At 50.3% G+C, this 24328-nt stretch overlaps 8 protein-coding genes across 8 annotated transcripts; 4 read left to right on the top strand and 4 right to left on the bottom strand.

Moving 5' to 3' along the window:
- Positions 1-86: 86 nt before the first annotated feature.
- On the top strand, positions 87-968 carry NECHADRAFT_54774 (uncharacterized protein; the record flags this gene model as incomplete). Its single annotated transcript, XM_003043481.1, has 3 exons — positions 87-148; positions 201-437; positions 485-968. The coding sequence occupies 3 exons, from the start codon at positions 87-89 to the stop codon at positions 966-968; spliced, it is 783 nt and encodes a 260-aa protein (XP_003043527.1).
- A 1535-nt stretch (positions 969-2503) lies between these two features.
- On the bottom strand, positions 2504-4387 carry NECHADRAFT_54879 (uncharacterized protein; the record flags this gene model as incomplete). The annotated part of the gene is made up of 5 exons (XM_003043599.1): positions 2504-2551; positions 2636-3272; positions 3324-3457; positions 3511-3818; positions 3868-4387. 5 exons carry the CDS (start codon positions 4385-4387, stop codon positions 2504-2506), a joined length of 1647 nt encoding a protein of 548 aa, XP_003043645.1.
- A 2108-nt stretch (positions 4388-6495) lies between these two features.
- Positions 6496-8493, top strand: NECHADRAFT_54933 (uncharacterized protein; the record flags this gene model as incomplete). The annotated part of the gene is made up of 8 exons (XM_003043482.1): positions 6496-6678; positions 6730-6852; positions 6910-7014; positions 7198-7325; positions 7528-7713; positions 7765-7823; positions 7880-7938; positions 7987-8493. 8 exons carry the CDS (start codon positions 6496-6498, stop codon positions 8491-8493), a joined length of 1350 nt encoding a protein of 449 aa, XP_003043528.1.
- A 530-nt stretch (positions 8494-9023) lies between these two features.
- Positions 9024-9728, bottom strand: NECHADRAFT_17466 (uncharacterized protein; the record flags this gene model as incomplete). The annotated part of the gene is made up of 1 exon (XM_003043600.1): positions 9024-9728. A coding segment is annotated over one exon (705 nt), but the record flags the coding sequence as incomplete, so codon positions are not given.
- Positions 9729-15481: 5753 nt separating this feature from the next.
- NECHADRAFT_54784 (uncharacterized protein) lies at positions 15482-17193 on the bottom strand (the record flags this gene model as incomplete). Its single annotated transcript, XM_003043601.1, has 2 exons — positions 15482-16610; positions 16667-17193. The coding sequence occupies 2 exons, from the start codon at positions 17191-17193 to the stop codon at positions 15482-15484; spliced, it is 1656 nt and encodes a 551-aa protein (XP_003043647.1).
- A 782-nt stretch (positions 17194-17975) lies between these two features.
- NECHADRAFT_54753 (uncharacterized protein) lies at positions 17976-19670 on the top strand (the record flags this gene model as incomplete). Its single annotated transcript, XM_003043483.1, has 5 exons — positions 17976-18304; positions 18355-18389; positions 18411-18577; positions 18771-19444; positions 19496-19670. The coding sequence occupies 5 exons, from the start codon at positions 17976-17978 to the stop codon at positions 19668-19670; spliced, it is 1380 nt and encodes a 459-aa protein (XP_003043529.1).
- Positions 19671-20218: 548 nt separating this feature from the next.
- NECHADRAFT_88267 (uncharacterized protein) lies at positions 20219-22037 on the top strand (the record flags this gene model as incomplete). The annotated part of the gene is made up of 4 exons (XM_003043484.1): positions 20219-20441; positions 20494-21649; positions 21829-21936; positions 22019-22037. The coding sequence occupies 4 exons, from the start codon at positions 20219-20221 to the stop codon at positions 22035-22037; spliced, it is 1506 nt and encodes a 501-aa protein (XP_003043530.1).
- Positions 22038-22135: 98 nt separating this feature from the next.
- NECHADRAFT_54865 (uncharacterized protein) lies at positions 22136-23958 on the bottom strand (the record flags this gene model as incomplete). The annotated part of the gene is made up of 4 exons (XM_003043602.1): positions 22136-23254; positions 23305-23536; positions 23583-23750; positions 23804-23958. The coding sequence occupies 4 exons, from the start codon at positions 23956-23958 to the stop codon at positions 22136-22138; spliced, it is 1674 nt and encodes a 557-aa protein (XP_003043648.1).
- Positions 23959-24328: the final 370 nt, after the last annotated feature.

Below are 24328 nucleotides of genomic sequence, written 5' to 3' on the forward strand. Positions count from 1 at the left end.
TATCCAGGGTATCCCTCGTGCTGTTATCAAGATTGCTTGTTCTGGATTTTATTCTTCTACACAACTACGATAAGAGATATCTCAACATGCCTGACTTCAAAGGACTCGACTTGACCGGCAAGACTGCCATCGTCACTGGCGCTTCCAGGTAGGATCCTCAGTCTCCGAGACACGGCAGCTACTCACGCGAACCGCCACAGGGGCATTGGTGCTGCAATTGCTGTCCAATTAGGACAACGTGGCGCCAATGTTGTTGTCAACTACACCAGTGACAAGAGCAAGCAACGCGCCCTCGACGTCGTCAAGAAGATCGAGGCCAGCGGCTCAAAGGCGGCCCTCTGCCAGGCTAGCGTATCTACCATGAAGGATATTCCCAAGATTGTGGAGAGTGCGCTACAGCTCAGCCAGACTGGAAAGATTGAGATTTTGATCCACAAGTGAGTCTCCCATCACCCGTTTGTAACACATTCTAACTGTTGATCAGTGCTGCCCTCGGAGTCGACGCGAACCTCGACGAAGTTACAGAAGAGCTCTTCCAAACTCACTTCGACACCAACGTCAAAGGCCCAATCTTCCTCACCCAAGCGGTAATCCCACACATCGCCCACGGCGGGCGCATAGTCTTTGTCTCTTCAGCAGCCGCCCGTCTCGGCGTAGCCGGTCAAACAGTCTACGGCGCCACAAAAGCCGCCGACGAGTCATTAGCCCGCGTCTGGGCAAAGGAACTCGGCCAGTCACATGGAATCACTGTCAACTGTGTGAATCCTGGACCTGTTGCTACGGATCAGTGGCAGGAGAGTGATGAGCAGTTTAGACAGGATATGCAGCCGCTTATTGAGTCTACGCCGGCTGCTGCTAGGATTGCAGAGGTTGATGATATTGCGCCTTTGGTTGCGTTTCTTTGTACGGATGATGCGAGATGGACCACTGGGTCTGTTCTTTGTGCGAATGGTGGGCTTTATAACTGATGGTTCTGATTATAAACAGAGCTTGAGAATTATGGTTATGGATGGTCTCTATTTGGTCATATAGGGTTGAGAGAACTTGTTACACCCGGATGCTTGTTACCTGTGACCCGTGCAAGTTGGTCTTGGACAGCTGAAAGGAAGAAAGCGTTGATCCAGAACAGACACCAGCCGCAGCTTGGACGTGGCGTGAACCAATTCCTGAGTTTCCCAACCACAACACATGCGAGACTGTGACAACCGGAATGGTTGACTTTGACGCGACCAAGATCCGCGTGAAACAGTGGCATGAAGTTGGACAACCGAATGCCACGAGGCTTACTCTCAAGATGTTCTTCCGTGAGATACAGCAATACGAAATCTTGTCAACTATAAAGTATTGAATTCGCAAATGGCCGTGTCGATCGTTATCACGTCTTTTCGTCTATATCTCGTCCAAACTTACTCTTCAGGCATGGGCAACTCCGGAACCTTCTTGACCACCCTCGCAGGGCTTCCAAGAGCCACGCTCCAAGCCGGAATATCTCGCGTAACAACAGATCCCGCGCCTATCGTACAGCCATCACCGATAGTGACACCGGGCAAAATTATAACGCCGCCTCCAATCCAACAATCGTTACCGATGTTTATGGCCTTGGCATACTCGATATTATCTCTTCGGCTCGCAACTTCGATCTCGTGCGTCGCTGTCGAAATCATGACATTGGGACCAACCATCACGCGGTCACCAATCGTCACGATGGCAGAGTCTAGGATCGTGAGGCCGAAGTTGGCGTAGAACCTCTTGCCTACCGAGACGTTTGGGCCGTAGTCGACACGGAAGGGGGGTTCGACAAAGACTTCGTCATCAGCGACGTGGCCAAGTCGTCCGCGTAGCATCTCAGCTCGCTTCTTGGCCACGGCGTCATGTGTGTATTCTTCGTCGCTCGTAGGGAACCAGTTGTTGTATTCGTGCATGAACTTGCGACCGTCGAGACGACCCTTGACGAGCTCGGGGACAAAGGAGTCGTAGCTATTGAGATGTGAGTGAATGGCGTCTTGGGAAGAGGGGCTGAGGAGGGGTTGACTGACAGCATGCCCGAGATCATCCTGTCGTACTGCTCGCAGTGAGGGACATTGGCCAACTTGGAGGCCTTTTCAAGCTCTATCGGGCACTTTTCGGTGGCAGCCATTATGAATTGCGTATAACGAAGAAAAGTATCAAAGTGGAATGAGGAGAAAAAGAAGAAGAGAATGAGGGCTTTGACGAAGCTCTCGTGGACATAGCAAGACCCTTGCAGTTGGGACATGTAATAAGTCACACCTTCTTTGGAGTTCCCACACCGACCAAAGGGATCCTGCAGGTAAACTAATCTCAATGAGGAAATACTCCCAACTCCCTGTCGCGCCACCCATTATCAATGACTAGCCAGGCCCACTAAACAGGAAATCTTTCAACATGACGGGTTTCGTTTAACAAAGACGGTCGAGATACCACTGCTTGGCAGATACGCGCTCCGATATGAGCCCGCGAAATGGAGATTGGATCTATATCTTCTTTAGAAGAAGAGATAAGCGTGTTGGTCGCGGAGAAGCTCTGAGCATGTCTGAGGGGAGTTGTCAGCTTTGGTGGAGGCCATGACATGGCTTGCGGGGCTAGTCAAGCGATGAGCAAGGGTTGGGCAACTTACGAATTCCATCCATGGAACGTTGGACCAGCCGTGGGGGTTTGTCCTCCTCTCTTCCCAGACCTTGGTGAGCATCTCGGTCATGGCTGGATGCTGGAAGCCTGTCGCGTGCTTGATCTCGCCTACACACCAGCTGGCGTAGTGCATCTGATGCGGAGAAGACGTATCGGCTCCAGCTAGAAATAGAGGGAACAGTAGTCGTTTGTAAAAGACTGTGTCTCGAGGCATTGCCGCGCAGACATCGAAAATGGCTGCCACTGATGCCTTGATCCGAATGTCTTCGCATGACATGGCAAATGGATCCGGGAATCGAAGCACTCGAAGCAGACAAGAATGTCTGTACGCCTCTGCGAGATGCTTCCATTCCTGGTGTCCCGTGGGGTAGACTGCCTGATCGGGGTCCCAACCGCGAAAGAACTTTTCGGCCTCGTCTAGCATCGCCTGGAACTGATCTATCGGCAGGTCCCCCGCGCGGAAAGCCTTGCCCGCCTCCAGTACCTGGCCGATCCGGTGGAAGATGACAGGGGGACAGCCGACGAGGGTGTGGAGGCTGAGGCTTCCGTGATCGCGCACGCAGCGACGTACGTCCTCCGAGTAGGAGAGCTTCTCGGCGCCGCTGAAGCCCCGCAGCATGTCGAGCCTGGATCCTGGGTTAGTCTGGGGTAAATCCGGTCTGTGGCTGATTGCTCACCATGCCAAGGCTGATATGAAGAACATGCTAGCTTTAGATCGTGTGGAGAAGTCGGTAGGACAGGCCAATCTCTTGCACAGGAATGAGACGCCGGTTAGGTGAGCTCCATGGGAAGAAACGCCAGTCTCGCAGACCTGGGGAAATAGATGCGTTAGCTTGGTATGTGGCATAGGGGAGTGCAACATACGTCATGCAGGACCAGCAGTAGGGCCATGCATAGTACATACTCCTCCTCGGAGACGCTGAGGGCTGATACTTCTTCCTGGAGAAGCAATGCCCCGAGCGAGTGCAGCGCCGATACTCGGTACTGAAGCGAGATGGCGACAAAGTGCTGGCTGCTGTTCTTGCCCGAGATGTGCATGTGGCACGTTGTCAGACCCAATAGGGCGTGAAGAACACCTTGATGCTGGTACGCCAGAGGCAGGACGTGTATCCTAAAAGGATTGTCGGTACCCTGGATATGGATGGTGAGATACTCACTGAGTATCTGATCGACTGAGAGAGCAGTCAGCTGCCGCCCAATGAACACCCTTGAGTCCCTTACAGTAGTCAATGAGAGGACGGTTCGAGATGATGTCCTGGCTGAGGTCGGGGGTCCCGATGAGGGGCGAGGTGGAGTCGATGTGAACCGGCGTAAACGGAGAATGTGACACAGACGCCGGAGACGGCAAGCTGAGGATGGTAGAGTCTGGAAGTCCTTGGTCTGGAGATAGAGAAGCCTGCGGAGAAGCCGAGTCCGTCACCGACCTTGTGGTGACGGCCTCTTGCACGGCAGCCGACGACGAGCCAGAGGGGGACTCGCCCGAGATGGGGAACGAGGGAGTGGAGGATAGAGCTACGCTATCTCTTCTCGTGCTCGATGAGCCCCGGCGGGCCAAGGGGACAGTCATCATCTCGCAGAACTGAAAGCGCGGAGGATATCCCTCGCAGTGCAGGCCCTTGGTGCGGCATCTATCGCAGATGGGGCGCTTGCGGTCGCATTTGCGACACTTTTTGCGGCATGTGCCACAGGCTGGGTCTAGATGAGAGTTAGATTGGATACTCAGCGTGACTATCACGGCCATGATCCGTCTGTGAGTGAGGTCAGAAAGTTGATTGCGCCACTCACCCTTGCGCCGAGCCGTCGGGCGCTTGACCGTTGAAGTCATGTCGGTTGCCATTGTTACCCAAAAAGCAGAGAGTTGCCGAGGTTTACAGTGGGAGGAACAGCAGCAGAGGAATGAGCAAGCTCAGACAGGGAAGTTGATGGGAGGAAATGTGGTTTGCTCACGCAGAGTGCGGCCGATTAACGAGACTTTTTGTGGAGAGGCCGAAACGTGCGGGGAAAATGTTGACGCTGATCTAGCGGAACGAGCTAATGCTATCAAGAGGGTGTGGTAATCGCCTGCGGGGGCTGTCAAGCTGATACGCAATATCTTTTGAGGTGGTGATGAGATTTTTGGATTTGTAACTGTTTACTTGAAGCCTTGTCCTTGCTGAGGAATCTTCAGAGCGAGAGTGATGATGATGGATGGTCTTGGGGGTTGCACGGCTTGGGACACAATATGGCTGAACTTCCTACTTGGGCGATCTTCATCGGCCACCCTGTACCTTGGCTGAAACAACCCAGCTTGTCTATCAGCTCGCCTTACCCTGGACACTGAACCTGTGTTTGGCGACAAGATTATGATCAAGCTTGTGCTCGTCCGCCGGCTCCGGCTCTAGAGCGCAATGAGTGGCTGAGCAGCGCTTCTTATCATCTCCACCACTGGGGACGGAAGTGAGCCTCAACTCCCCGCTTGCAGGGTTTATGACTATATCTCACGATCAGGCTGAAGAGTGTTGCGTTCCCCTTGTTGATATCAAGCCTCTTTCCATGAGAGGACATGAGGAACTGGGAGGACTGCCAATGCATTGGAACGTTCGACTGAACAGTTAAAATCGTGGAACCTTGCACCATAGACCTTGTCGTATGGGTGGCAAGAGTCTTGATAAAGATATCTAAGGATGGGGACTTCGGCAGGTCACCGTCCTGGCGACTGCTCGCAACCGTCTCGAGACGTCCCTGTTGTAAGAATAGAGTGGAGAGCTTTGTGAGGGGAACGGAATTGGAGACACGATCGACACGGCGGTCCTCTTTGTCGGATCCAATACTATCCTGAGCCACTCTCACATCCATCGAGGCCCAACATCGTCATATAGAGATCGATAACATAGCCGAGGAGCATGTCAGCCTGAGGCTAAGAATGTACAATCGCCCCTCCCGGGACAAGCCTTGGGAGCGGGAGCTCGGAGCGAGTCTGAACGAGGCGAGGTTGACTTTTACCGTTTTAGGAAATACTCCCAACCTGCGCCGCTAAGATCGAAATGGGAATAGAGAAAACGTGCACAAGGCGCGCTTGCGATCGTGGACCATGGCGATAAAGGAGTGGCAGATAAGGGAGGGGAGTAGTAATTATTTACTACCTAGTTAAAAGGGTACTTAGCATTAAGTTAGTAATATGAGGATAAAAGTATTAGAAAAAAGTATAAGATATATAATTATAATTATAAGCTTTATTTAGTAAAAAATATAAATTAAATATATAAAACTGTAAAAATAATTTATTATAAATAATTCCTTAAATAATTTTTAAGTATTTAATATTAAATTTTTCTTATACTTAAAGAAGCCTTTAAATACCCTTTTAATTACTTATGCTTACTAGAGTATCTTACTTAAACTTACTAGTAGTAGTCTAAACTAGCACTTCTTAGACCATACCCTTATCACACACCTTCACGACCAGACTCAAAAGTGCGGGGGCAGCGTTGAAAAGCCCTTGCAAATCCAAAATCCGGGGCAAATGCAAGGTTTCTCTTCCCTGTTCACACCTTTCTGCCGGCGCCCCCTCACGGCTGGCTCGGAACCAATCACGACCTCCCCCTCCCTGTCTATCGCCGGCGATGCTCTTGTAGAACGTTATCTTGGAGATGGTGTTGAGCACGCCCGACCGAACTAAGACGCTATCAAGAGTCACACCCCCAGATCCTTGGCTGGCCGGCTTGATTCATTTAAAGAGCCTCGTCTGCTACGATCGGTTTGGATATCGCAGACCTCACGTCCTCTCTGAAGAGCACTCTTTCACATACTCTTGTCTTGATACTTCTTCATCTGCTATTATTCCCAATGTCGGTCACCGAAAAGCCCGCCATGGAAAGCAAACCTATCGAAGGTGACCGCGAAAGCGTTGCCAAAGGTACCATCATCGGCGACGACCTCGATGATGCTATCCTGAGAGCAAACGGCCACAGACCAGACTTGAGGCGCCAGTTCAACTGGTTCTCTGCTCTTGGTCTGGGTTTCTCCATCACCAACTCCTGGGCTGGATACATTGTTCGCGTGCTTCTCGCCACTCTCCGCCACCATCGCTAACCATTTCGCCAGAGCAACTTTGGCCAAAGCCTCATCTATGGAGGACCTCAGGTCTGTATCCTGGCACTTGTAGTCGCCTGGGTTGTGCAGTTCCTCATTACCCTTGGCCTGAGCGAGATCGCCTCCGCCTTTCCGGTGAGATAACCGACCCCTGGCATCCCTGAGACAACTGGCTAACGGGATTTACCCCAGTCCACCGGTGGCCAGTACCACTTCTGCTACATTCTCAGTCCCGAGAAGACTAAGCGGTTCACCGCCTTCACGATCGGCTGGATGTCTACCCTTGCTTGGTGGGTTGTGACGTAAGGAACCCCCCCCTGTGAGCTATGCCTAGATAGATGGCTGACATGCTGTGTAGGTGCTCTGGAATCTCACTTGCCGCTGCTGTGCTTGGCGGAATGATCAGCTTTGTGCACCCCGAGTTTGTGGCCACTAGCTGGCAAATCTACCTCTTCTATGTTGCCGTGGCATTCATCACAGGTAATCTCCGACTACCCCCAACTCCCCAGAACAGATCCTGACGTGCCGCTAGTTGTACCAGTGTTTGTTGCTTCGAAACGCATCGCGATTATGGTCCAGTTCACTCTCATTTGCTCCATTTTTGGAATGTTGCTGTTCCTCTTCGTCCCTACGGGAATGCACAAACACACAAACGATCCCTCCTTCCTCGTCCAATCTGGCCTTGGCGTAAGCGGCTGGAACTCTGGTACAGCCTGGGTCTTGGGCATCACCAACTGCATGTATGCTTTCGGTGCCACTGACGGAGGTAATATTGTCCCTTCTTGCCAACAGCGAGTTCGTCTAACGCAGAGTAGCCATCCACATTAGTGAGGAGATGTCGCACCCTGGACGAAGAGTGCCACAGGTCATCATCATGACCATGTTTATCGGCCTACTTACTAGCCTGCCTCTCTTTATTGCCTTGATGTTCTTCATGACGGATCTGGATGCCGTCCGACACTCGCCACTTCCTAGCATGGAGATCATTTACCAAGCGTAAGAGTCCATCTACGGTCCCTCAAAATCATTGCGCTAACTTCGCAACAGCACCGGAAATCGCAACGTTACCATTGGCCTCGAAGCACTCCTTCTTGTTGTCTACATCTGTACGAATTCTTCCCTGTCGAGTGTAACGACACCCCTATGCTCACACAGTCACTAGTTTCTCTTCCCTCTCAGTGGGTCACCTGTGGCCGTATTGCTTGGGCTTTGGCTCGTGATGTAGGTTCTCTTCCGTCCTCGTGGGCTCACAAAGACTGACCCTTCTAGAACGGCGTCCCTTACTCCAACTACTTCTCCAAGGTTGACCGAAAGCTCGAGTTCCCCGTCCGAACGACCATCATGGCTTTCATCTTCACTCTGATCTACGGCCTGCTCTACCTCGCTTCCACTAGCGCCTTCAACTCGATTATTACATCGGCTGTTCTGTTCCTGAACATTACGTATGCTGTTCCTCAGGGAATTCTGCTCACTCAAGGACGCAAGGAGCATCTACCCCCACGATATCTGAACCTGGGCGCTCTCGGCTACGTCTGCAATGTCTTTTCTATTCTCTGGATCGTAGTGCTGGGAGTCTTTGTGTGCATGCCGCCTACTTTGCCTGTCGCGACCGAGACCATGAACTATATCAGCGTTGTTACCGTTGGACTGTTTTCCATCATCATCGGGCTCTGGTTCTTCGAGGGCAGGAAGAAGTTTGAGGGTCCTCATATCGACTGGGAAATGATCAAGGAGGCCAATCTTCAAATGCTCAAGGGAGAGATTCATCAGGTCTAAGAGGGAAGACTGGACCTTTCGACTAGGAATGGTTGATACTGGGGTGACTGCTTGTAAAGTGGTGTACGAAGTGTGACCTCAAATTAGGCAGGGTTTTGTATTCTAATATGCATTAGTTTGACTGTTTCTGAATGCAATAAAATTGTCCTATATGATTTCGTTTTCTACTTGAACTATTTTGTGAGAAGACTAAGCTCCAAGCTTATGGGCAAACTTGCCCAGCGGATTGGACGGCCAAGTCGAGAACCTAGATAAATCCAGGCTTCTGTTAGCTTCATCCTATAAGTAAGAAGAAAGTGCCATGCCTGCGAGGTGTGAACTCCATCCTGCTTATTGACTTATCGTAGAGTGTTGCATCGCAGCTACGTAATCTATCATATGGTGAATGGGGGCAACAGGCAGGACGAAGGATTCTCGGTGACATGTCATTTACTTGAAGAAATCTGTAGTCCTTATGATAGTTCTATTTCTAGGTCTAGGACTAGGAGAGCGTTAAGATATTGGCTTGACTATGATTACTTCTTCTCTCTCAAAACCTTCCGTAGCCAGGCATTTCTCGTCTTGATGGCTTCAGCACCTATCTCAGTAGGATAGAACAAGTCAAACCCATGGCATCCTCCTCCCCAAATGTGCAAATCTGCTTGAACACCGCATTCCCAGAGTTTGGTAGCATAGGCAATGTCCTCATCCCGGAAGGGCTCACCAGAACCGGCATCGATATAGGCAGGTGGAAGGTCTGACAAGTCTTCAGCACGCCCGGGTGCCACGTACTGACTGACAGTTCCCTTCTCGGCATCATCGCCGAGAACCAATTTCCAGGCGTATCGACCCCAAGCTGTGTAAAAGCCTCGACCGTTTTCAAACTGTCGACTCGACAAGCTGGTGAACCGATCATCAAGCATCGGGCATACCAGCAACTGCGCGCAGACTTTAGGGCCATTGTGGTCCCGGGAGTACAGCAATGTCCCTGCGGCTATGCCTGCTCCAGCTGAGACGCCAGCGATGATGAAACGAGCCGGGTCGATGTCGAGCTTGCTCAGGTTTTCGGACATCCAGACCAGTGAAGCGTAGCTGTCTTGAACTGCAGCACTACCGTGAAAGTCTGGGGCCAAGCGGTATCCAGGACTGACCACCACAGCATCGAGCTCTTTGACGAACTCGCTCACTGCTGCGAGACCAACGTAGACATTTCCCATGACCCTTCCTCCGCCATGGATGAAAAGGATGCCGGGCCGGAGCTTCGACGATATTGACCGAGACTTACTTCTCAAGACAATAGCACGAATTGGACCATCTCCACCAGGCACAGTTGTTTCTTCGATGTCTATCGCTGGATCGTTGTAGATGGCGTCATCTCGAGGAGGTTCTTCCCTGCGAAGCTCGAGTAGCTCATCCAAGCTTGCGGGTATCGGCCGATGCTGATTGTCCTCAACGGCTGTGATCTCGGGATCCCAAGGGGGCAATCTGAGGGTTGGCGTGCCATTGGACGTCATTTTCGCTGATGAGTGCCAAGTATCTAGTGACGATAAAACAAGATGACGGACAAATGAAGTTGTCTAGATGGAAGAAATGCCTGTAGTTGGGTTATCAGTGTTTGGGGGGTTCCAGAAAGCGACTAGTTGCGTACATGTGACCAACAAGATTTGGAGTATGTCCCTTTTTCGACAACATGCCAATAGTCAGCTTTGAAAAGCTCCATTAACCCCCTGCGTCTCTTGGAGAAGTGCGGAGGTGGTCTTGAGGTGTTGGTATCGTTGCCTAATCGAGTAATGGTGGCAGCGTTGATCCAATCCAAGAGGGCCAATCGGCATTCAACCGCAGCAACAGCAAGGGTGGGCTATCAATCCGTCACGCCTTCTGCCCTGGATCAGATCCAGATCCAGGTAATGCTATCATCTACCGAGACACAAGAATCCCCCCCCGCCACTATCAATGCCGGGTGCGGGTATTATCTATCAACTGGTTTCGCCGCCTTGTCCGATAAGCACTACCAGGCCAAGCTGACAACAACAAAATCCCCATTTAGAAAACCACGCCTCCAAGAGGGCAGTTCAGGCACGTCATGTTTGGCTGTGATTCTATGTATCGGTTCCGCTGCATCGTAACAGAACACTAGTAAAATTCCTTTCATCAGGCGAGAGCTTTGCCACGGCAACTAGCATATAATAGAGCAAAGACTAAGCGGAATCTCCGGCACCTGATCTCCCCTGAGCCTTTTTACTTGTCCTCCTCATTTTACGCGGGAAATTGCTCCAAGCGGACTCCAATGTTTCTCGTATGGCATCCCATATCCCCGTCAGCCAACCTGGCAACCTGTAGCTGCCTTGGTCTGGTCGCATGTACCACGCGATTCCGATAACGAGAGTGTACGTGAAGAGAGGCAGGGTAACAAAACTGCTGCGGAAAGACGAGGGCTCTGGCACCATGTCACTGCCTTCTTCTGCCGGATTGTTCAAGAATGGCAACGCCCAGAATGTCTTTTTCGTCAGCTTCGTCTTCAGAGTATCCACTGTAAGAAGTTACATACCGCCAAGAAGCTCACTGGTGTGAAGAGAACGGTGACAACGGTGAAAATATAGATGGCCTGATTCAATGCCATGGCCTTGGTGGCCTCGCGAAGGGATGTAGCGTTGAATAACTACGGGGAGAACAGTCAGTACATTTATCATCCATGGAGTATAAGAACGGAGGATACATACGCCATCACGCAAACTTTTGATTTCTTCTGACTTCTTTCGAACTCGGGTCTGAAACCTAGTAGCGCGTTCCTTCATGCTTTTCATGGAAACATTGACATTGTGTTCTGCTTCATCAACATAAATGATAGCACGTCTCCAAGCCGGCATATCGCGCAAGTCGTCGATGCTCAGTAAAAGTTCGTCCAGCCACTCGTCCATGATCCTGAGAAGCTGGATGGCAATGAAATAGTCTTTAGAGCGGGTGAAAGACTTGTCAAACATGAGATCTTCCACGCGTTTCTCGTATTCAAAATCACTCAACTAGTTACAACTGTTAGCAAGATTCCTCTCAAATCTAGGATCGTGGGTTTTGTTCTTTCGTATCGTCACTACTCACGTTAACATGAACAAGCTTGTCTATGCTGTCGAGAGCGTTGCCCCAAGCATCAAGCGACCTTTCAAGGACTCTAGAGACCTCAAACATGTAATTTGTGATGGCAGTTCCCTTCCCACACGGCCTCAGTCCATACCGGGCCCAATTGACCTCCGACTTGGTATGCCCGACTTGTGTGCTGGGAGTCCAGTCTCCCGGGGCTGGCGACATGTTCTCGTCGGCCAAGATGAGAATGTTGAACAGGCCTGGGAAATAGTGAGATACCCGAATGCTTACCCGGACTCGTTTTTCTTCCAAACACTGTAGAGATGAACCACGCCCGATAATCGCTCTTTCCCTATCCCCTAAAATACAAGGGTACCGCGTATTGTCTTTTAGGTCACGACTTTCAATGGTTGGGCAAAAATAACGGAGCTGAGATTGAATGGTGGTTTGCCCATCCAGCGCGTACCAAGAATCGAGTCCACCTTGGAAATCTCGGTGAAGGAACGACAACAGGCGCTTCAGATCGAATTCCGCTGGACGGTTGCCCAACATCGATTTAGAAGGCGGCAAAAGAAACGGTTCGTCGTAACTTAGCACACTTGCCAACTGGTCCAGACGGAACATGTGTTGTTCGTTCTTGTAGTTTTCCAGTTTGCAATAACTGACGAGAGAGTCAGCTGCCAACTTAAGAAGAGGTTATATTATTACTGCTTACATGACTTGCCCTCTGAACTTGACTGGCACTGCCGAAGTGTCGACATCGTCCGCTGACCCTCGGCCCTAACATAAAACATTAGTCCGTATGTAGCGGTAAAACATGGGAGTCATCTTCAGCTTTACTTGTCTTGTCTGTTTGCTTTCTGCTGCATCCAAGCACCATTGATGCCATTGCCGTTCCAATGCAAGATATTTGAAATCTCTGTCCAGCTCATCAATACCGGGTCGCCGCCATCTGACCTGGGCATAACCATCCTGGAAGTTTTTACGCCACTGGCAATGAGCTTGAACGACCGGCATGCTGCCGCAACTCTCTAATATAACCTTCTCCATGCCTTCGAGGTGTCGGTGTAGAGGCCACGCGTGGCGAATAGCGTTAGCCACATCGTCCGGCAGTGGTTCTGGGTTAAGGGACCAAACGAAATCCACCTTTTTGCTGCGTTTGACCATAATGGAGAACCTGGACGGCCTAGAGTTGAGTAGGTCTAGCCCTGGAACGTACTTTGCGCCTTTTGCACCTACCATCCAGGACCACCTAATGGGCACCCCCACCTAATGGACCACCAAAATTTCAATCTTCCCATACAAAATCCGAATTTTCAAGTATATCGCATTCAGCCAAGAACGAAGATACTCACAAACCCATACCTGTGTTATATAGTAGTTTTTATGAAATTTTATTATCGGCTTGACTTTTTCCCGTTCCGCCTCGTGGCCTAGTTCTCTGGCCCTTTGAAATTTTTCGCATTTCTCCTTATCTACCCTACGCGACTCTATCCACTTAAGCCGAATTTTCACCTAATTTTCTTATCGGAACTCCTTTCCTAATGGTTCGCCGTGTTTATACCGAAGATAACGTAGCTGAGGCTATACTCGATATTACTAATAGAGGCCTATTATAGACGGGGGCGGCCGAGAAACGTGGAGTCCCTTAGTCGACCCTTTTTGGGTGACTTTCTGGTTAAGCGAGTAGGAATAAACGAATCTAGGCCCACTAGCGTCTTTTAAAGAGCCAGGAGGAGACCCTTATTCGTTAGGTACTGCGATAAGAATCTCTGGGCTATGCTCCCTCGCATAGCTAGCTCCGCGCCTATATCGAGGCTATCCTTAAATAATAAGGCGATAATAAGCCTTTAGGCAAGTACTAGACTATGAGGTTCGTCTAATATTACCTAAAACTATCTACTAAGCTTAGAAAATATTAGGAAGCCGCTAGATTTAACGGGTTTACTCCGAAGGCGGTTAATTAGTACTTCGATATTAGGGAGAATGAGTACGGCTGGATTAAGCCTAAGAATACGGTTAACGTGGACGAGGGCGGTATAATAGCGGGTTTTAGTAAGTATTCTATAAGTACTCTATGGGTTTTTATAGGGAATAGCTAAGTAGTTATCTATGAGGCCTAGACGGCCTCGTAATCGGGAGCTTTGACCCGAAGAAGAAGGCGATATTAAAGGGCTCCTAGTCGCGCAAGTAGACCTCATTTATCGAGGCCGTCACCGTAATTAGCCGCGCTTTAAAACCGGGGATTATCTTTAAAGGAAAGGAGCTATAGAAATAGTGGTTTCTAGACGAGTTCAAATTAATAGCCGACTGGCACTATATCATATCGCCTAACGGCTAGACCGACAACCATATAGCTCTCGAGTGGCTAAAAGATATCTATCTACCTTAAATAGAGCCTCGTGATATATCGGATACGAGACTAATTATCCTTAATAGTCATAGGAGCTATGCATAGGTGAGCCTTTGGGTATTTTCGCCGCATAATTGCCGGCTATAGGGTCGCTGATAAGCAGCTAGGACGAGTAGATAGCGACGTGCTTTCTAAATAACATCTACTATTATTACTTACTAGCATATTATTCCCATGGTTTATAGCCGTTAGATAATGGAATTTTTAATATTATTAAAGGTGCGTATCGGAAAGAACTCTAAAAGCTAGCTAGTTTAACCGATTCTGCGCTGGTTAATAAAGTCTACTTTATCCGGGCATACGTGAAAGCTAGGGAGGTAGGCATAAGGAAGGATATTATCTTATCCGGCTAGAGGTTTACTAGAAATTGGCCTATTAACCGTCATAAAGCTCTAATATACCCGGAAATTTAACTGGATAAAGAAAAAGTGGTAGAACGGTTTAAGACGCCTAGCCCTCCTTAACTACACTCAGATAATACCCCGAAAACGAGCCGCTAGGTAAGAGATATAGCTAAATACCGAAGTCGTCTGACCTGGTAGAAGTATAGTAAGATCGCAAAGGGACTAGAAGCTTTAGAGATAAAGGTTGCCGTTTAGAATGCGCGGATTATTAGCCTCGAGGAGTAAATAGCTTAGCTGCGGCGAGGGAAGAAAAGAAAGGCGGTATTAAACCCGAACCGATGATTTATGGCTCTAGCGGAGGCTCTAGCGACTAGAGAAGTTTATCTTGACTTAAAGGAAGTAGAAATAGAGGTAGATATGGATAAGGAGGTCGAGTCGGTGATTAAGGTGGGTATTAGGTCAGAGGACGAAAGTGAGGACTTTATAGTCGTAATAAAGTACTATTAGCGCATACGGAGCGGTCGGGAGGTTAAAAAACCACGCAGAGAGTAAAATTTAAACAATTTTCTATAAACTTTCTTCAAAGCCTCGTTTATTAATAGAGAATCGGGACTGTTTTTGCGGACATCAAAATTTGGATTTTATATGGGAGGCTCGAAATTTTGGTGGTCTATTAGGTGGGGGTGCCCATTAGGTGGTCCTAGATGGTAGCGTCAAGGTTCCACATCATGCTTGACAAATGCAAACACTCTCTAGCGAGATACGCGAAAAAACTGTAGCCCAAGCATGGCCGGTGGCCAATTGACGTTATTTTGATATTAAGGATGGAGTGAATAATCACGTTGGAGTCTCGGCAGTTTTGCAAATGGTAAATGGGGGATCAATCTTGGAACCCAGTATTTTCCTCCTCATAGGTGCACACGAAACGTGTCAATGCATTGGAATGCCAGTAACCGTACTTTCTAACCCCCAAATTGAACAAACCCAGAACGGGGATAGGCAGAGCTCCACAACATGAAGATAGAGGGGCAAGGTGTTTAATCGATTTTCATCATGAAAAGTATCTTGCAGGTTAATCTCCCGCCATCTAGCAACCTCTACTACTGCAGTCACAAGCATAGCCCTGTGATGGGTTCATGCTAACCATACTCCTGCCATTAATCAAGCAACCGTTTTACCACATCTTGTCCCAAAGACGACGCGCAAAGCTCTTTGGCTCTTCAATGCCCTTGTTGTCCCAATGTGCCAACTCCCTGTCCACAGCTTCCTTACCACTCCAAAGGTCAGCCTCCCTCGCCTTGACGAACTTTGTTCTCTTGAAAACCTTGTAAGATACGTAAACGATCAACATGTACCCGATTCCAAAGTACCTGGTGATGAAACCCGATGTAGAGAAGGGGCTAAAAACATCAAAGCCGAGGAAGATGAGGACGATGCAGCCAAACGCGGCCCCGATGTAGGCACCATACGGCATGAAGGGAGCTTTCCAGGCAAGAGCGTCGCGGTTAATGCCTTGAGCCTTAAGGGCCCTGTACCAGCCGATGTAGGTAATGAGCATGGCCGTGTAAGAAAGGACAAAGGCGCAGGTAGACAAGCCGACGAACCAGCCAAATACAGTGGCGCCGTCGTTGGTTGCAACCAGGAAGGTGATGCACGAGATCAAACTGACGGCTCCTACACAGTAAATAGGGTTGCCTGCCTTGGTGCACCGGAGGAAGATCTTGGGGGCGTGCCCGTCCATGGCCAGCGAGTACAAGGTTCGAGATGACGAGTACAGCATGGCGTTGCCACAGCTCCAGCCGCTAATAACGATGAGTGCGTTGATGAAGCTGGCCAGTCCCTTGATGCCTAGGTTCTCGATACCGATAACCCACGGGCTAGCAGCAGAGCCCACGTTGCCACCACTCAAAGCGGACAGGAGCTTCGGATCCTGGCTATTGCATATGATGCCGACGCCCAACGTTCCCAAGACGTAAAAGAAGAAGATGCGGAACCAAGTAGCTTTGGCACATCGGGGAACATTGCGACGAGGATCCTTCATCTCGCCTGCGCTTAGAGCAATGAAATCCGGTCCAGCGATGGAGAAAGCAGCCAGAACCATGACGCTCCAGAAGCCGAGGAAGCGACCTGTGGTTCCTTCGGTCATGTATTCGTGCATGGCTCCGCCTTCGGACCAGTTGTGAAAGCCGTAGGCCCAACCCATGGGGTTTCCTCCGCACATTGTTACCAACGTGAGGAGAAGGAGGCCGAGGAGGAGAATGATCTTTGTGCCGCCGAAAATGAACTCGGACTCTCCGTACCACCTATGATCGGTCATGTTAGCGAATAGAATGGGTATTTGATGGAGCGTCTACCGTACTTTACTGCGAATAGGTTGAGAAAGACGCAAACTACTAAGGCCATGGCGACCCAAGCGGCATTGTTGACGTTGAGATCCCAGTAGCCCATGACGGTAACAACAGCAGAAAGCTCAGTGCAGAAGAGCATGGCACTCCCATAGAAGTAAGTCCAGCCAAGTGCAAACCCAAAGGCCGGATCAACATAACGACTTGCAAACTCGTAGATGTTTCCACGAATCGGCAGATGAGCAACCATCTCGGCGACTCCAAGTGAGCAAGGGAGGATAAAGATGGTTGGGTAGATGAGGAATCCGAGAAGGAGGGACAGAGGGCCCGCGGTTCTCAGAGCGCTGCCGATGCCGACAAAGAGGCCTGTTCCGATGGAGCTAGCAATGACCATGATCTGGAGATGGCGATTTGACAGGCCCCGTTTGGTGGAGCCGTACTTGGTGTAAATGTCGCTGCGGTCGGCAGTATCCACGATGCCCTCAGCTGCCGAGGTTTCCCTGCATAGCTGGAGCGGGTCGCCCGGAGGTTTCGACTCCATAGAGGTACCCATGGTTTCAGGCGGGATGAAGAATTGAAGTAGGAGGCGGATGAAGTGTCTTGGGAGTCACCAAAGATGAGGAAAGCTGCTGGTTTCTTGAAGCCTGGGGAAGATCAACACTGACGAGGTAACATTCTCCTACTTATAGTCTAGAGTGCTACACCTTATCTAAACTTTCGGCTTTGCTTGCCGCACTTCAAGTACACTGTATCTATCACCCATGAAGCTGTTCCCCGGGATAGGTGCAGCAGACCTTATCGTTACCCCGGATTCTCGGGTCTTGGCGATTGGCCGCCGGCCACGGAAGATGCCCGCCCAATGCCTCGTCATTAATGAACCTGACGCCAATCAAGGGTGACATGAATCATTGCCGAATTTATCGATTTGGAAAGAACAGCAGATCGAGGTTTCTCCGCAGTGTTTTTGTCATGTTGTATCAGCGGAGGAGGTCTAGATGATCTTGGTGGAGCGGACTAACAGCGGTTAGCTTAACGCTATGACCTCATCTCTTAGAGATTCCAATCTAGGTTTAGGCCAGCTCTCAAACTGCGCGATGCCAGGTTTGGAAAGTCGGAGAGGCTTGTCTGATTGGACACTGAACTGGCCTCTTGCTGAAAGCAATCACGAGACGTTGATTGGATGGACCTCACAGGCGAATCTCTCCGAGTTTCCTATCAGGGACGGCATCGAGAGGAGGGACGATGGCAGAGACTCAATCATAAAGGAAGTCATGAGAACCTCACCCGATCGCCTCTACATCAACATCGAGGTATCTGTCCAAAATGGCTTTGTTGTCACTTCCTCTCCTTGCAGGAGCAACACTACTTCTCTTCGTCATTGCCCTTGTCCGACGCCTGTTCTCTCCTTTGTCTCGTTTCCCAGGACCAAAGTTAGGTCTCTTGACGCCATGGCAACTAAGGTATCACGAGCTTCAAGGCAAGCGGACACAATACATTCACCAGATGCACCAGCAGTATGGTAATGTCGTCCGCGTTGCTCCCAACGAGGTTGTCTTCTCGTCGCTCGAGGCGATGAAGGAGATCTACCTTTCCAAGGGAAGTGGTTACGACAAGCCCTCATTCTATGACCTATTCTCTCAGTTTGGTCTCAGGTAAGACATGCGACCTGACCAACTTGGCCTCAACTCTAACAAACATCCAGGACAATGTTTTCTACTCGCGAGAAAGGCCCCGTAAGTGACTCCGTTGGCTTGTAAGCTTCCCCACCTGATCCATCCCAGCACAGCAAGAGAAGACGCATCATCGCAGATCGCTACGCCAACTCCAACGTCATCCGAGATTCTGCCCTTCACGGCATTCAAGAGAGGTCACAGAATTTCATCAAGAGATGCTCCGAAGCTCCGAGGCAGGAACTTGATGTCTATGTACGCATGTCTTAGATCCTTTTGTGGTCAGAGACTAACTCAATCTAGCTATTCCTCCATTGCTATGCCTTCGACTGCGTCACGCATCATCTGTTTCACCCACATGGCAGTGATTCGATCCTCAAGCAGTCAGATGAGGAGACTCTGGTTGAGGCCGTCTTTGACAATAGTCTTGCCAGTGAGCATCTTTGAGAACGCCAATACTGTACCTGAAACTGACATGGTTCTAGGACGTCTTTTTATTCACTACAATCCCACGATAGGTAGCCTCATGGGGAAGCTCGGCGTCTTTGGCAAGTCTCGTGACATCCCTAGGACTAGGCAGCTCATCCTTGATGGAGCCACTGGCGGCCCTGTTGCTGATTTTACCCTCGTCAGTCGCATGCGCGAGGATAAGTTCGGCATGGGACCCATGGTCATTGCATCTGAATGTATGGACCACACCCTAGCCGGTATCGAGACAACAGGTGATGCCCTCTGCTTCTTAATGTGGCAGATCTCACAGCCTGGCTACGAAATCATCCAAGAACGTCTTCGCGACGAGTTTCTAGCCAACGAGGGTGTATCCTTTGAACAGCTCCCCTATCTCGAGGCAGTCGTCAAGGAAGGGTTGAGAGTCTTCCCTTCGATTCCAATGAGCTTACCCCGGTGTGTCCCTCCCGAAGGCGCATCTGTGGATGGCCACTGGCTCCCCGGCGGAACACTCGTCAGCTGCCAGCCATATTCCATGCACCGGATGGACGAGGTCGCGTTCCCGGAACCAGACAGCTTCAAGCCCGAGCGGTGGTTGGAGGAGAAGGGTTTGGCAGAGAGGAACCGACTGTTCTTTACTTTTTCCAACGGTGGACGGGCATGCATCGGCCGACAGTAAGTTTTCCAGCCCGTTGATGATTGTACTAGCGCTGACTCTACTGTTAGTCTGGCTGTGGCCGAGATGAAGACTCTGATGAGGGATATCTATTCAACTTTCAAGACTACCCCAGCGGAGGGCATGGCTGCTGACATGAGCATGGATGATCAGATTTTTACGTCGCGGCCGAAGGATCAAAAGTGTATTCTCAAGTTTACGCGGTGGGAAGAAGAACTTGTATGAAACGGTTATGGTTCGAAAATTAAGGTGGATAGTGTTATGGAATGGTAGCAGTATGGTGGTTTTCGGATTAGGTTTAAATACTGGCGTAAAACATTAACTATCTTATTTTTATTTGGTACTAATGGGTCTTTGTGAAAGTGCTGTTGAGTTGACAATAAAATACTGGCAGTCCAAACCGTTAGTGATGGCAGTCAATATCGTCAAAGTGATGGACTTCTCGAGACTCCAATGCTATGCAAGATGCAACCCGTTCCGCCAAGACGGCTCGACATGACCTCACGGCTTGATTACACCCGTGAAACAACAGAAATATAGTGGAATATGATTCATTTCGAGTCATTTACCCCCTCATCTTGTCGCTGACAACCCAAAAAACCCATTCATCCCTTCTCAAGCCATCACAGTTGATCTCCCACCCTAGACCGGCCCGGGCTTGGCTTGTCAATTGCCGCACGCTATTGGTCCAGTCCAACTCCGCCCCATGTCTTCCCCGCGAGTCAAGATAAGGAAGCCGATCAGCAACTCACCCTCGTTCAACATCCACAGCTATGAGCACACAAGGTCGACTCCCTCCAAAAATCACCCGGTCGCGTGGCGGCTGCGAGCGCTGTCGAAGGCGACGTCAGAAATGTGACCAGAAGAAGCCCTCCTGTGAGAGATGCGCCCAGGCTGGGGTTGGAGGCTCGTGTCGCTATGAACTCAAGTTGAGCTGGGGTGGGAGGTCATTTCGGAAGTCGCCTTTTGGCAAATATCTCAACAATGTGGAGAGAGGTGAGCTTTGAATAAGGCCCCATTGTCTTTGATTGATGCTCATCTGTCCCAGATAATACTGTCGATGGTCATGGCTTTGTTTATTGCGTGCCTCAATCTCGTCCTCCTCCACCACCTCATTCTTTCGAACCACCAGCATCATCACCGCCATCAGTCGCTTGTACCTACAACGAGACAATACAGCCCGAGTCTTTACCAAATCTGGAAACACCTGAGACCATAGACGACGACATCGAACTTATTATCCCCCACAGCGACTCTCTGGAAGTCGACCCTGAGCTTGGGTCAGCGGACAACAACTTCACCCTTGCCCTTCCACCCCCAAGCCAAATATCCGTCCTACCCCCAATGGCCCACTACTTGCTCCAATTCTACCTCGCCGAAACGATGCGCCTTACCGTCCCAAGCAGCTACGCCAGGACGCAGATCTGCCACTTTCTCGTCCCCATGTCGATGCAGCAGCCCAGTTTGCTATACGCTATCATGGCCTTTGCCGCGGTTCATCTCGAGGCTTCAGGAAGGCTTCCCAGAAACCCAGGAAGGCTGATTGATACGCTACAGTCGACGAGTATCCGCCATCTGCGACAGTTGTTAACCGACGAGGACCCTATAGCGCAGGCTGCTGCGCTCGCTACGGCGAGGACGCTTTGCCAGGCACAGATCTACGGCGGGACAGCGTCCTGGCGTGTTCATCTTAATGGCGCAAGGGCGATTCTTGAATCATCTCACTTCAGAACTCGACTTATCGGTAGCTGTTCATGCTCATCCATCAACGCAGACTTTCTCTCTAGTTGGTTCAACAACGCAGAAGCACTCGCTGCTCTAAGTCCATCTGGTCTTCTTCACGGCCAACTCCAAGTCGGTTGCCATTCAAGCAGAGATCTCCGTTTCGACATGTTTGGCGGTGTCATGTCTGACCTTCCAGATCTGTTCCGGGAGGTTGGTGCCCTGGTTAAAGAGAGCCGCCGACAGCAGCACAATCGTATATCCGAGGGCACCATCTTGTCAGAAACCGATATCGCTCAAGAAGCGGATGCCTTGACGCGAGAGATATACTCTAGGCTAGAACGTGATTCTGTCCAGAACCTGGCGCTTCAAACGGATATGCTCATGGGGCTGTCGGCAAATGACATACACGACTACGCGTTGAGCAACGCCGGATTTCTCTATACCGCACTCCTTCACATTCACTGCGGAGTGCGGGCATTGTCACCACATGCCGAAGAGGCCCAATTCTGCGTCGACCAGATAATACAATGTGCCCAAGACATGACTTGCTCTTCTGGTCTATCGCCCAGAGTTTTGCTCGTTGCACCTCTATTCACAGCTGGGATCTGCGCTACGGGCCCTGCGCAGGATAGCATACGGTCTGCATTGACAGACATAGGACGGTGGATGAGGACTCCACATTTGACAAAGACTATGGCGTTATTAGAGGACATCTGGCAGAAACCGTCTGCAGAAACCCAGAGTTCGCGCGTTTGGTCATGGTTTGGTAAGTTGTTTGGTCTCGTATCTTGAGTGTGCAGAGCTGACCAGTAGCAGACAAGATCAATTTTGACTTTCTTCCTTACTAGGGGTGACGCAAGGTGCTAGGCGTTCTTTCTGTCGATTGGATACAAAAGGAGTGGCCCCATGAATTAGACGAATTTTCTTATTGAGCAACTCTGAACATCAAGACTACAATTTGAATCTCAAACATCCGCTGCCTTATTATCTCCAGCAACGGAATCAATCCGCTCAATACCTTCCGGGTCGATAGTCTTACTGTGCGGCGCAATACCTTTGCGAATTGCAACACTCTCCTCAAACGTGCCATAGATATCCTTCTCATCCTGGAGCCCAGCACCCTTGGGCTTCGATATGAAGCAAAAAGCAGTGTACAAGACAGCTGATTCGAAGAAGCCAAAGAGGTAGTTGCCAAGATAGTAGTTGAACAAGCCGCGTGAGATAACCACCGACGGGTTGACATTGGCAATCATGCCTGGCATGGCTGGGACGAAGCAGACGACCCAAGCGACAATTCCACGCCAGTTGAAGCCGTATGTGTACCAGTAAGAACCCTCTTTTGAGCCGGTGTAAAGATGGCTGATTTGGATCTTTTGTCGACGGATGATGAAGTAGTCGGCCATCATGATTCCAGTCAGAGGACTGAGGAACACGGAGAAGGACGCGGCCACGGCGACAAAGACACTTGCAGTGTTGTAAAACTCCCACGGCTGTACTGCCCATGATAACAGCGCCGCAATCAGAGTACCCCTTCGGATAGAGATCCACTTTGGAAACAAGCCAGCAAGGTCCATACCCGCGGCATACCCGTTTCCGAGAACGTTTTCTGCAATCTGGCCAAGGACGAAGCCAAAGCTGCAGAAGAAAGCGCCAGCTCGAGCCTTGGCACTATAGTCGTCCAGCATCCATTGTATGACAATGGCCAGCGGGTTCCAAAACGGCTCTTCGACTTTCCAGATCTCCATAGACGCCGAAGCTGTGAGGATGGCAAAGATGGGCACGAGCATGCCAGCACCGAGGAGAGAGAAGACAAGGCCTGGGACTTGAACGCCTTGCTTTCGTGCAAAACGAGTGAAATCACTCTGGTTGATGATGCCTGCTGCAATATTGCCAACGCTGGCAATGATGCCGTATACCCAGGCCCAACCCTTGGAGAGAGTTCCAGGTTGACGGACACCGGCGATGAATAGAGGTCCAGCACCTCCAGCGGTGGTGGTTGCCCAGATAGTGATGCCGAGCATGACAAAGAGGACGATGACATTTGCGGCGATGGCGTACCATTTCGATTTTTCGGGGCGAATAAGCTGTGATACTTGAGTAAGCACTGAAGATGAGACCTGACCGAGTCACTTACCAAGAATGGGACGGATATGATGTGAAACAAGAGAAAGCCGACAAAATCTCTCGTAACCATGTTGGCGCTTGCTGGGAACGTGTTCTCCATGTGCAAGAAGCTATAGCTCCAACTACTGATCATAGCCGAGACGCAGAGCCCGCCGAGCCATGCTTGAGAACCATACCAGACAATGGACAGCATGATACGCATTGCCTGGCCTATGTAAGCACCGTGCATACCGAATACTATTCTGCAAGAGATTTAGCATTTCATCTCATCGGATGGGAGCGTCATACCTTTGTGCGACACTAAAGCCAATGTGCCACTCTGCACCCATCCATCCGTTACCAATGACGAGAAGAACCATGAGAACTCGAGCCAGAATCATAAGTCCGATTGTTTGTGGGACTGTGAGACCCAGCGACAACAGAGACGCCGCCGCAGTCCATGCCGAGATGCACAGGCTGTATGGTATTAATCGACATTCCGACTCTTAGAATTATCCGGAGCGGCGTACCTTGCGATAGATCCCCAGCCAATGTAGGCCCAGTAACCCCATGTCCGCCTGTTGGGGGGCAGAGGAGCGATATCTGGATTAATCCATCGGTCTGTCACGTACCCGACCACTTGGTCGTTGTCGACCTTGAGTTTTTGAAGGAACCTCGATGGCATGGTGTGGCAATGGTGTTTAACTCATGAAGCGACAGAAGCTTGTTGGCATCAATTGAAGTATCCGTCAAACACAACATTAAAGCGACAGAAGGGCGGGATAAGCTGGATCATATAGTAAAAGCCCGCGTGATCTTATCAATCCCCGACCGTTGGACCGGAAGCGGTAGTTCGTACTCTAATCCATCCCCAAAGGCTGGTACAGAAGCGGCATTTCGTTTAGAGCATGCCACCAACAACCAGATCAACCAGCGGCACAGTTCTCAGCTGGCATGTCAAGGTCACATTGTCGAGCGGGGGTTGCATGTGGGAAGACCATGGCATTGGATCGGCAGCTGGATATCGTCTCGGCTCTAAGCTTGGGTGTTGTGAC

Source organism: Fusarium vanettenii (assembly GCF_000151355.1).
Source record: "Fusarium vanettenii 77-13-4 chromosome 13 genomic scaffold NECHAsca_28_chr13_5_0, whole genome shotgun sequence".
Lineage (NCBI taxonomy): Eukaryota > Fungi > Ascomycota > Sordariomycetes > Hypocreales > Nectriaceae > Fusarium > Fusarium vanettenii.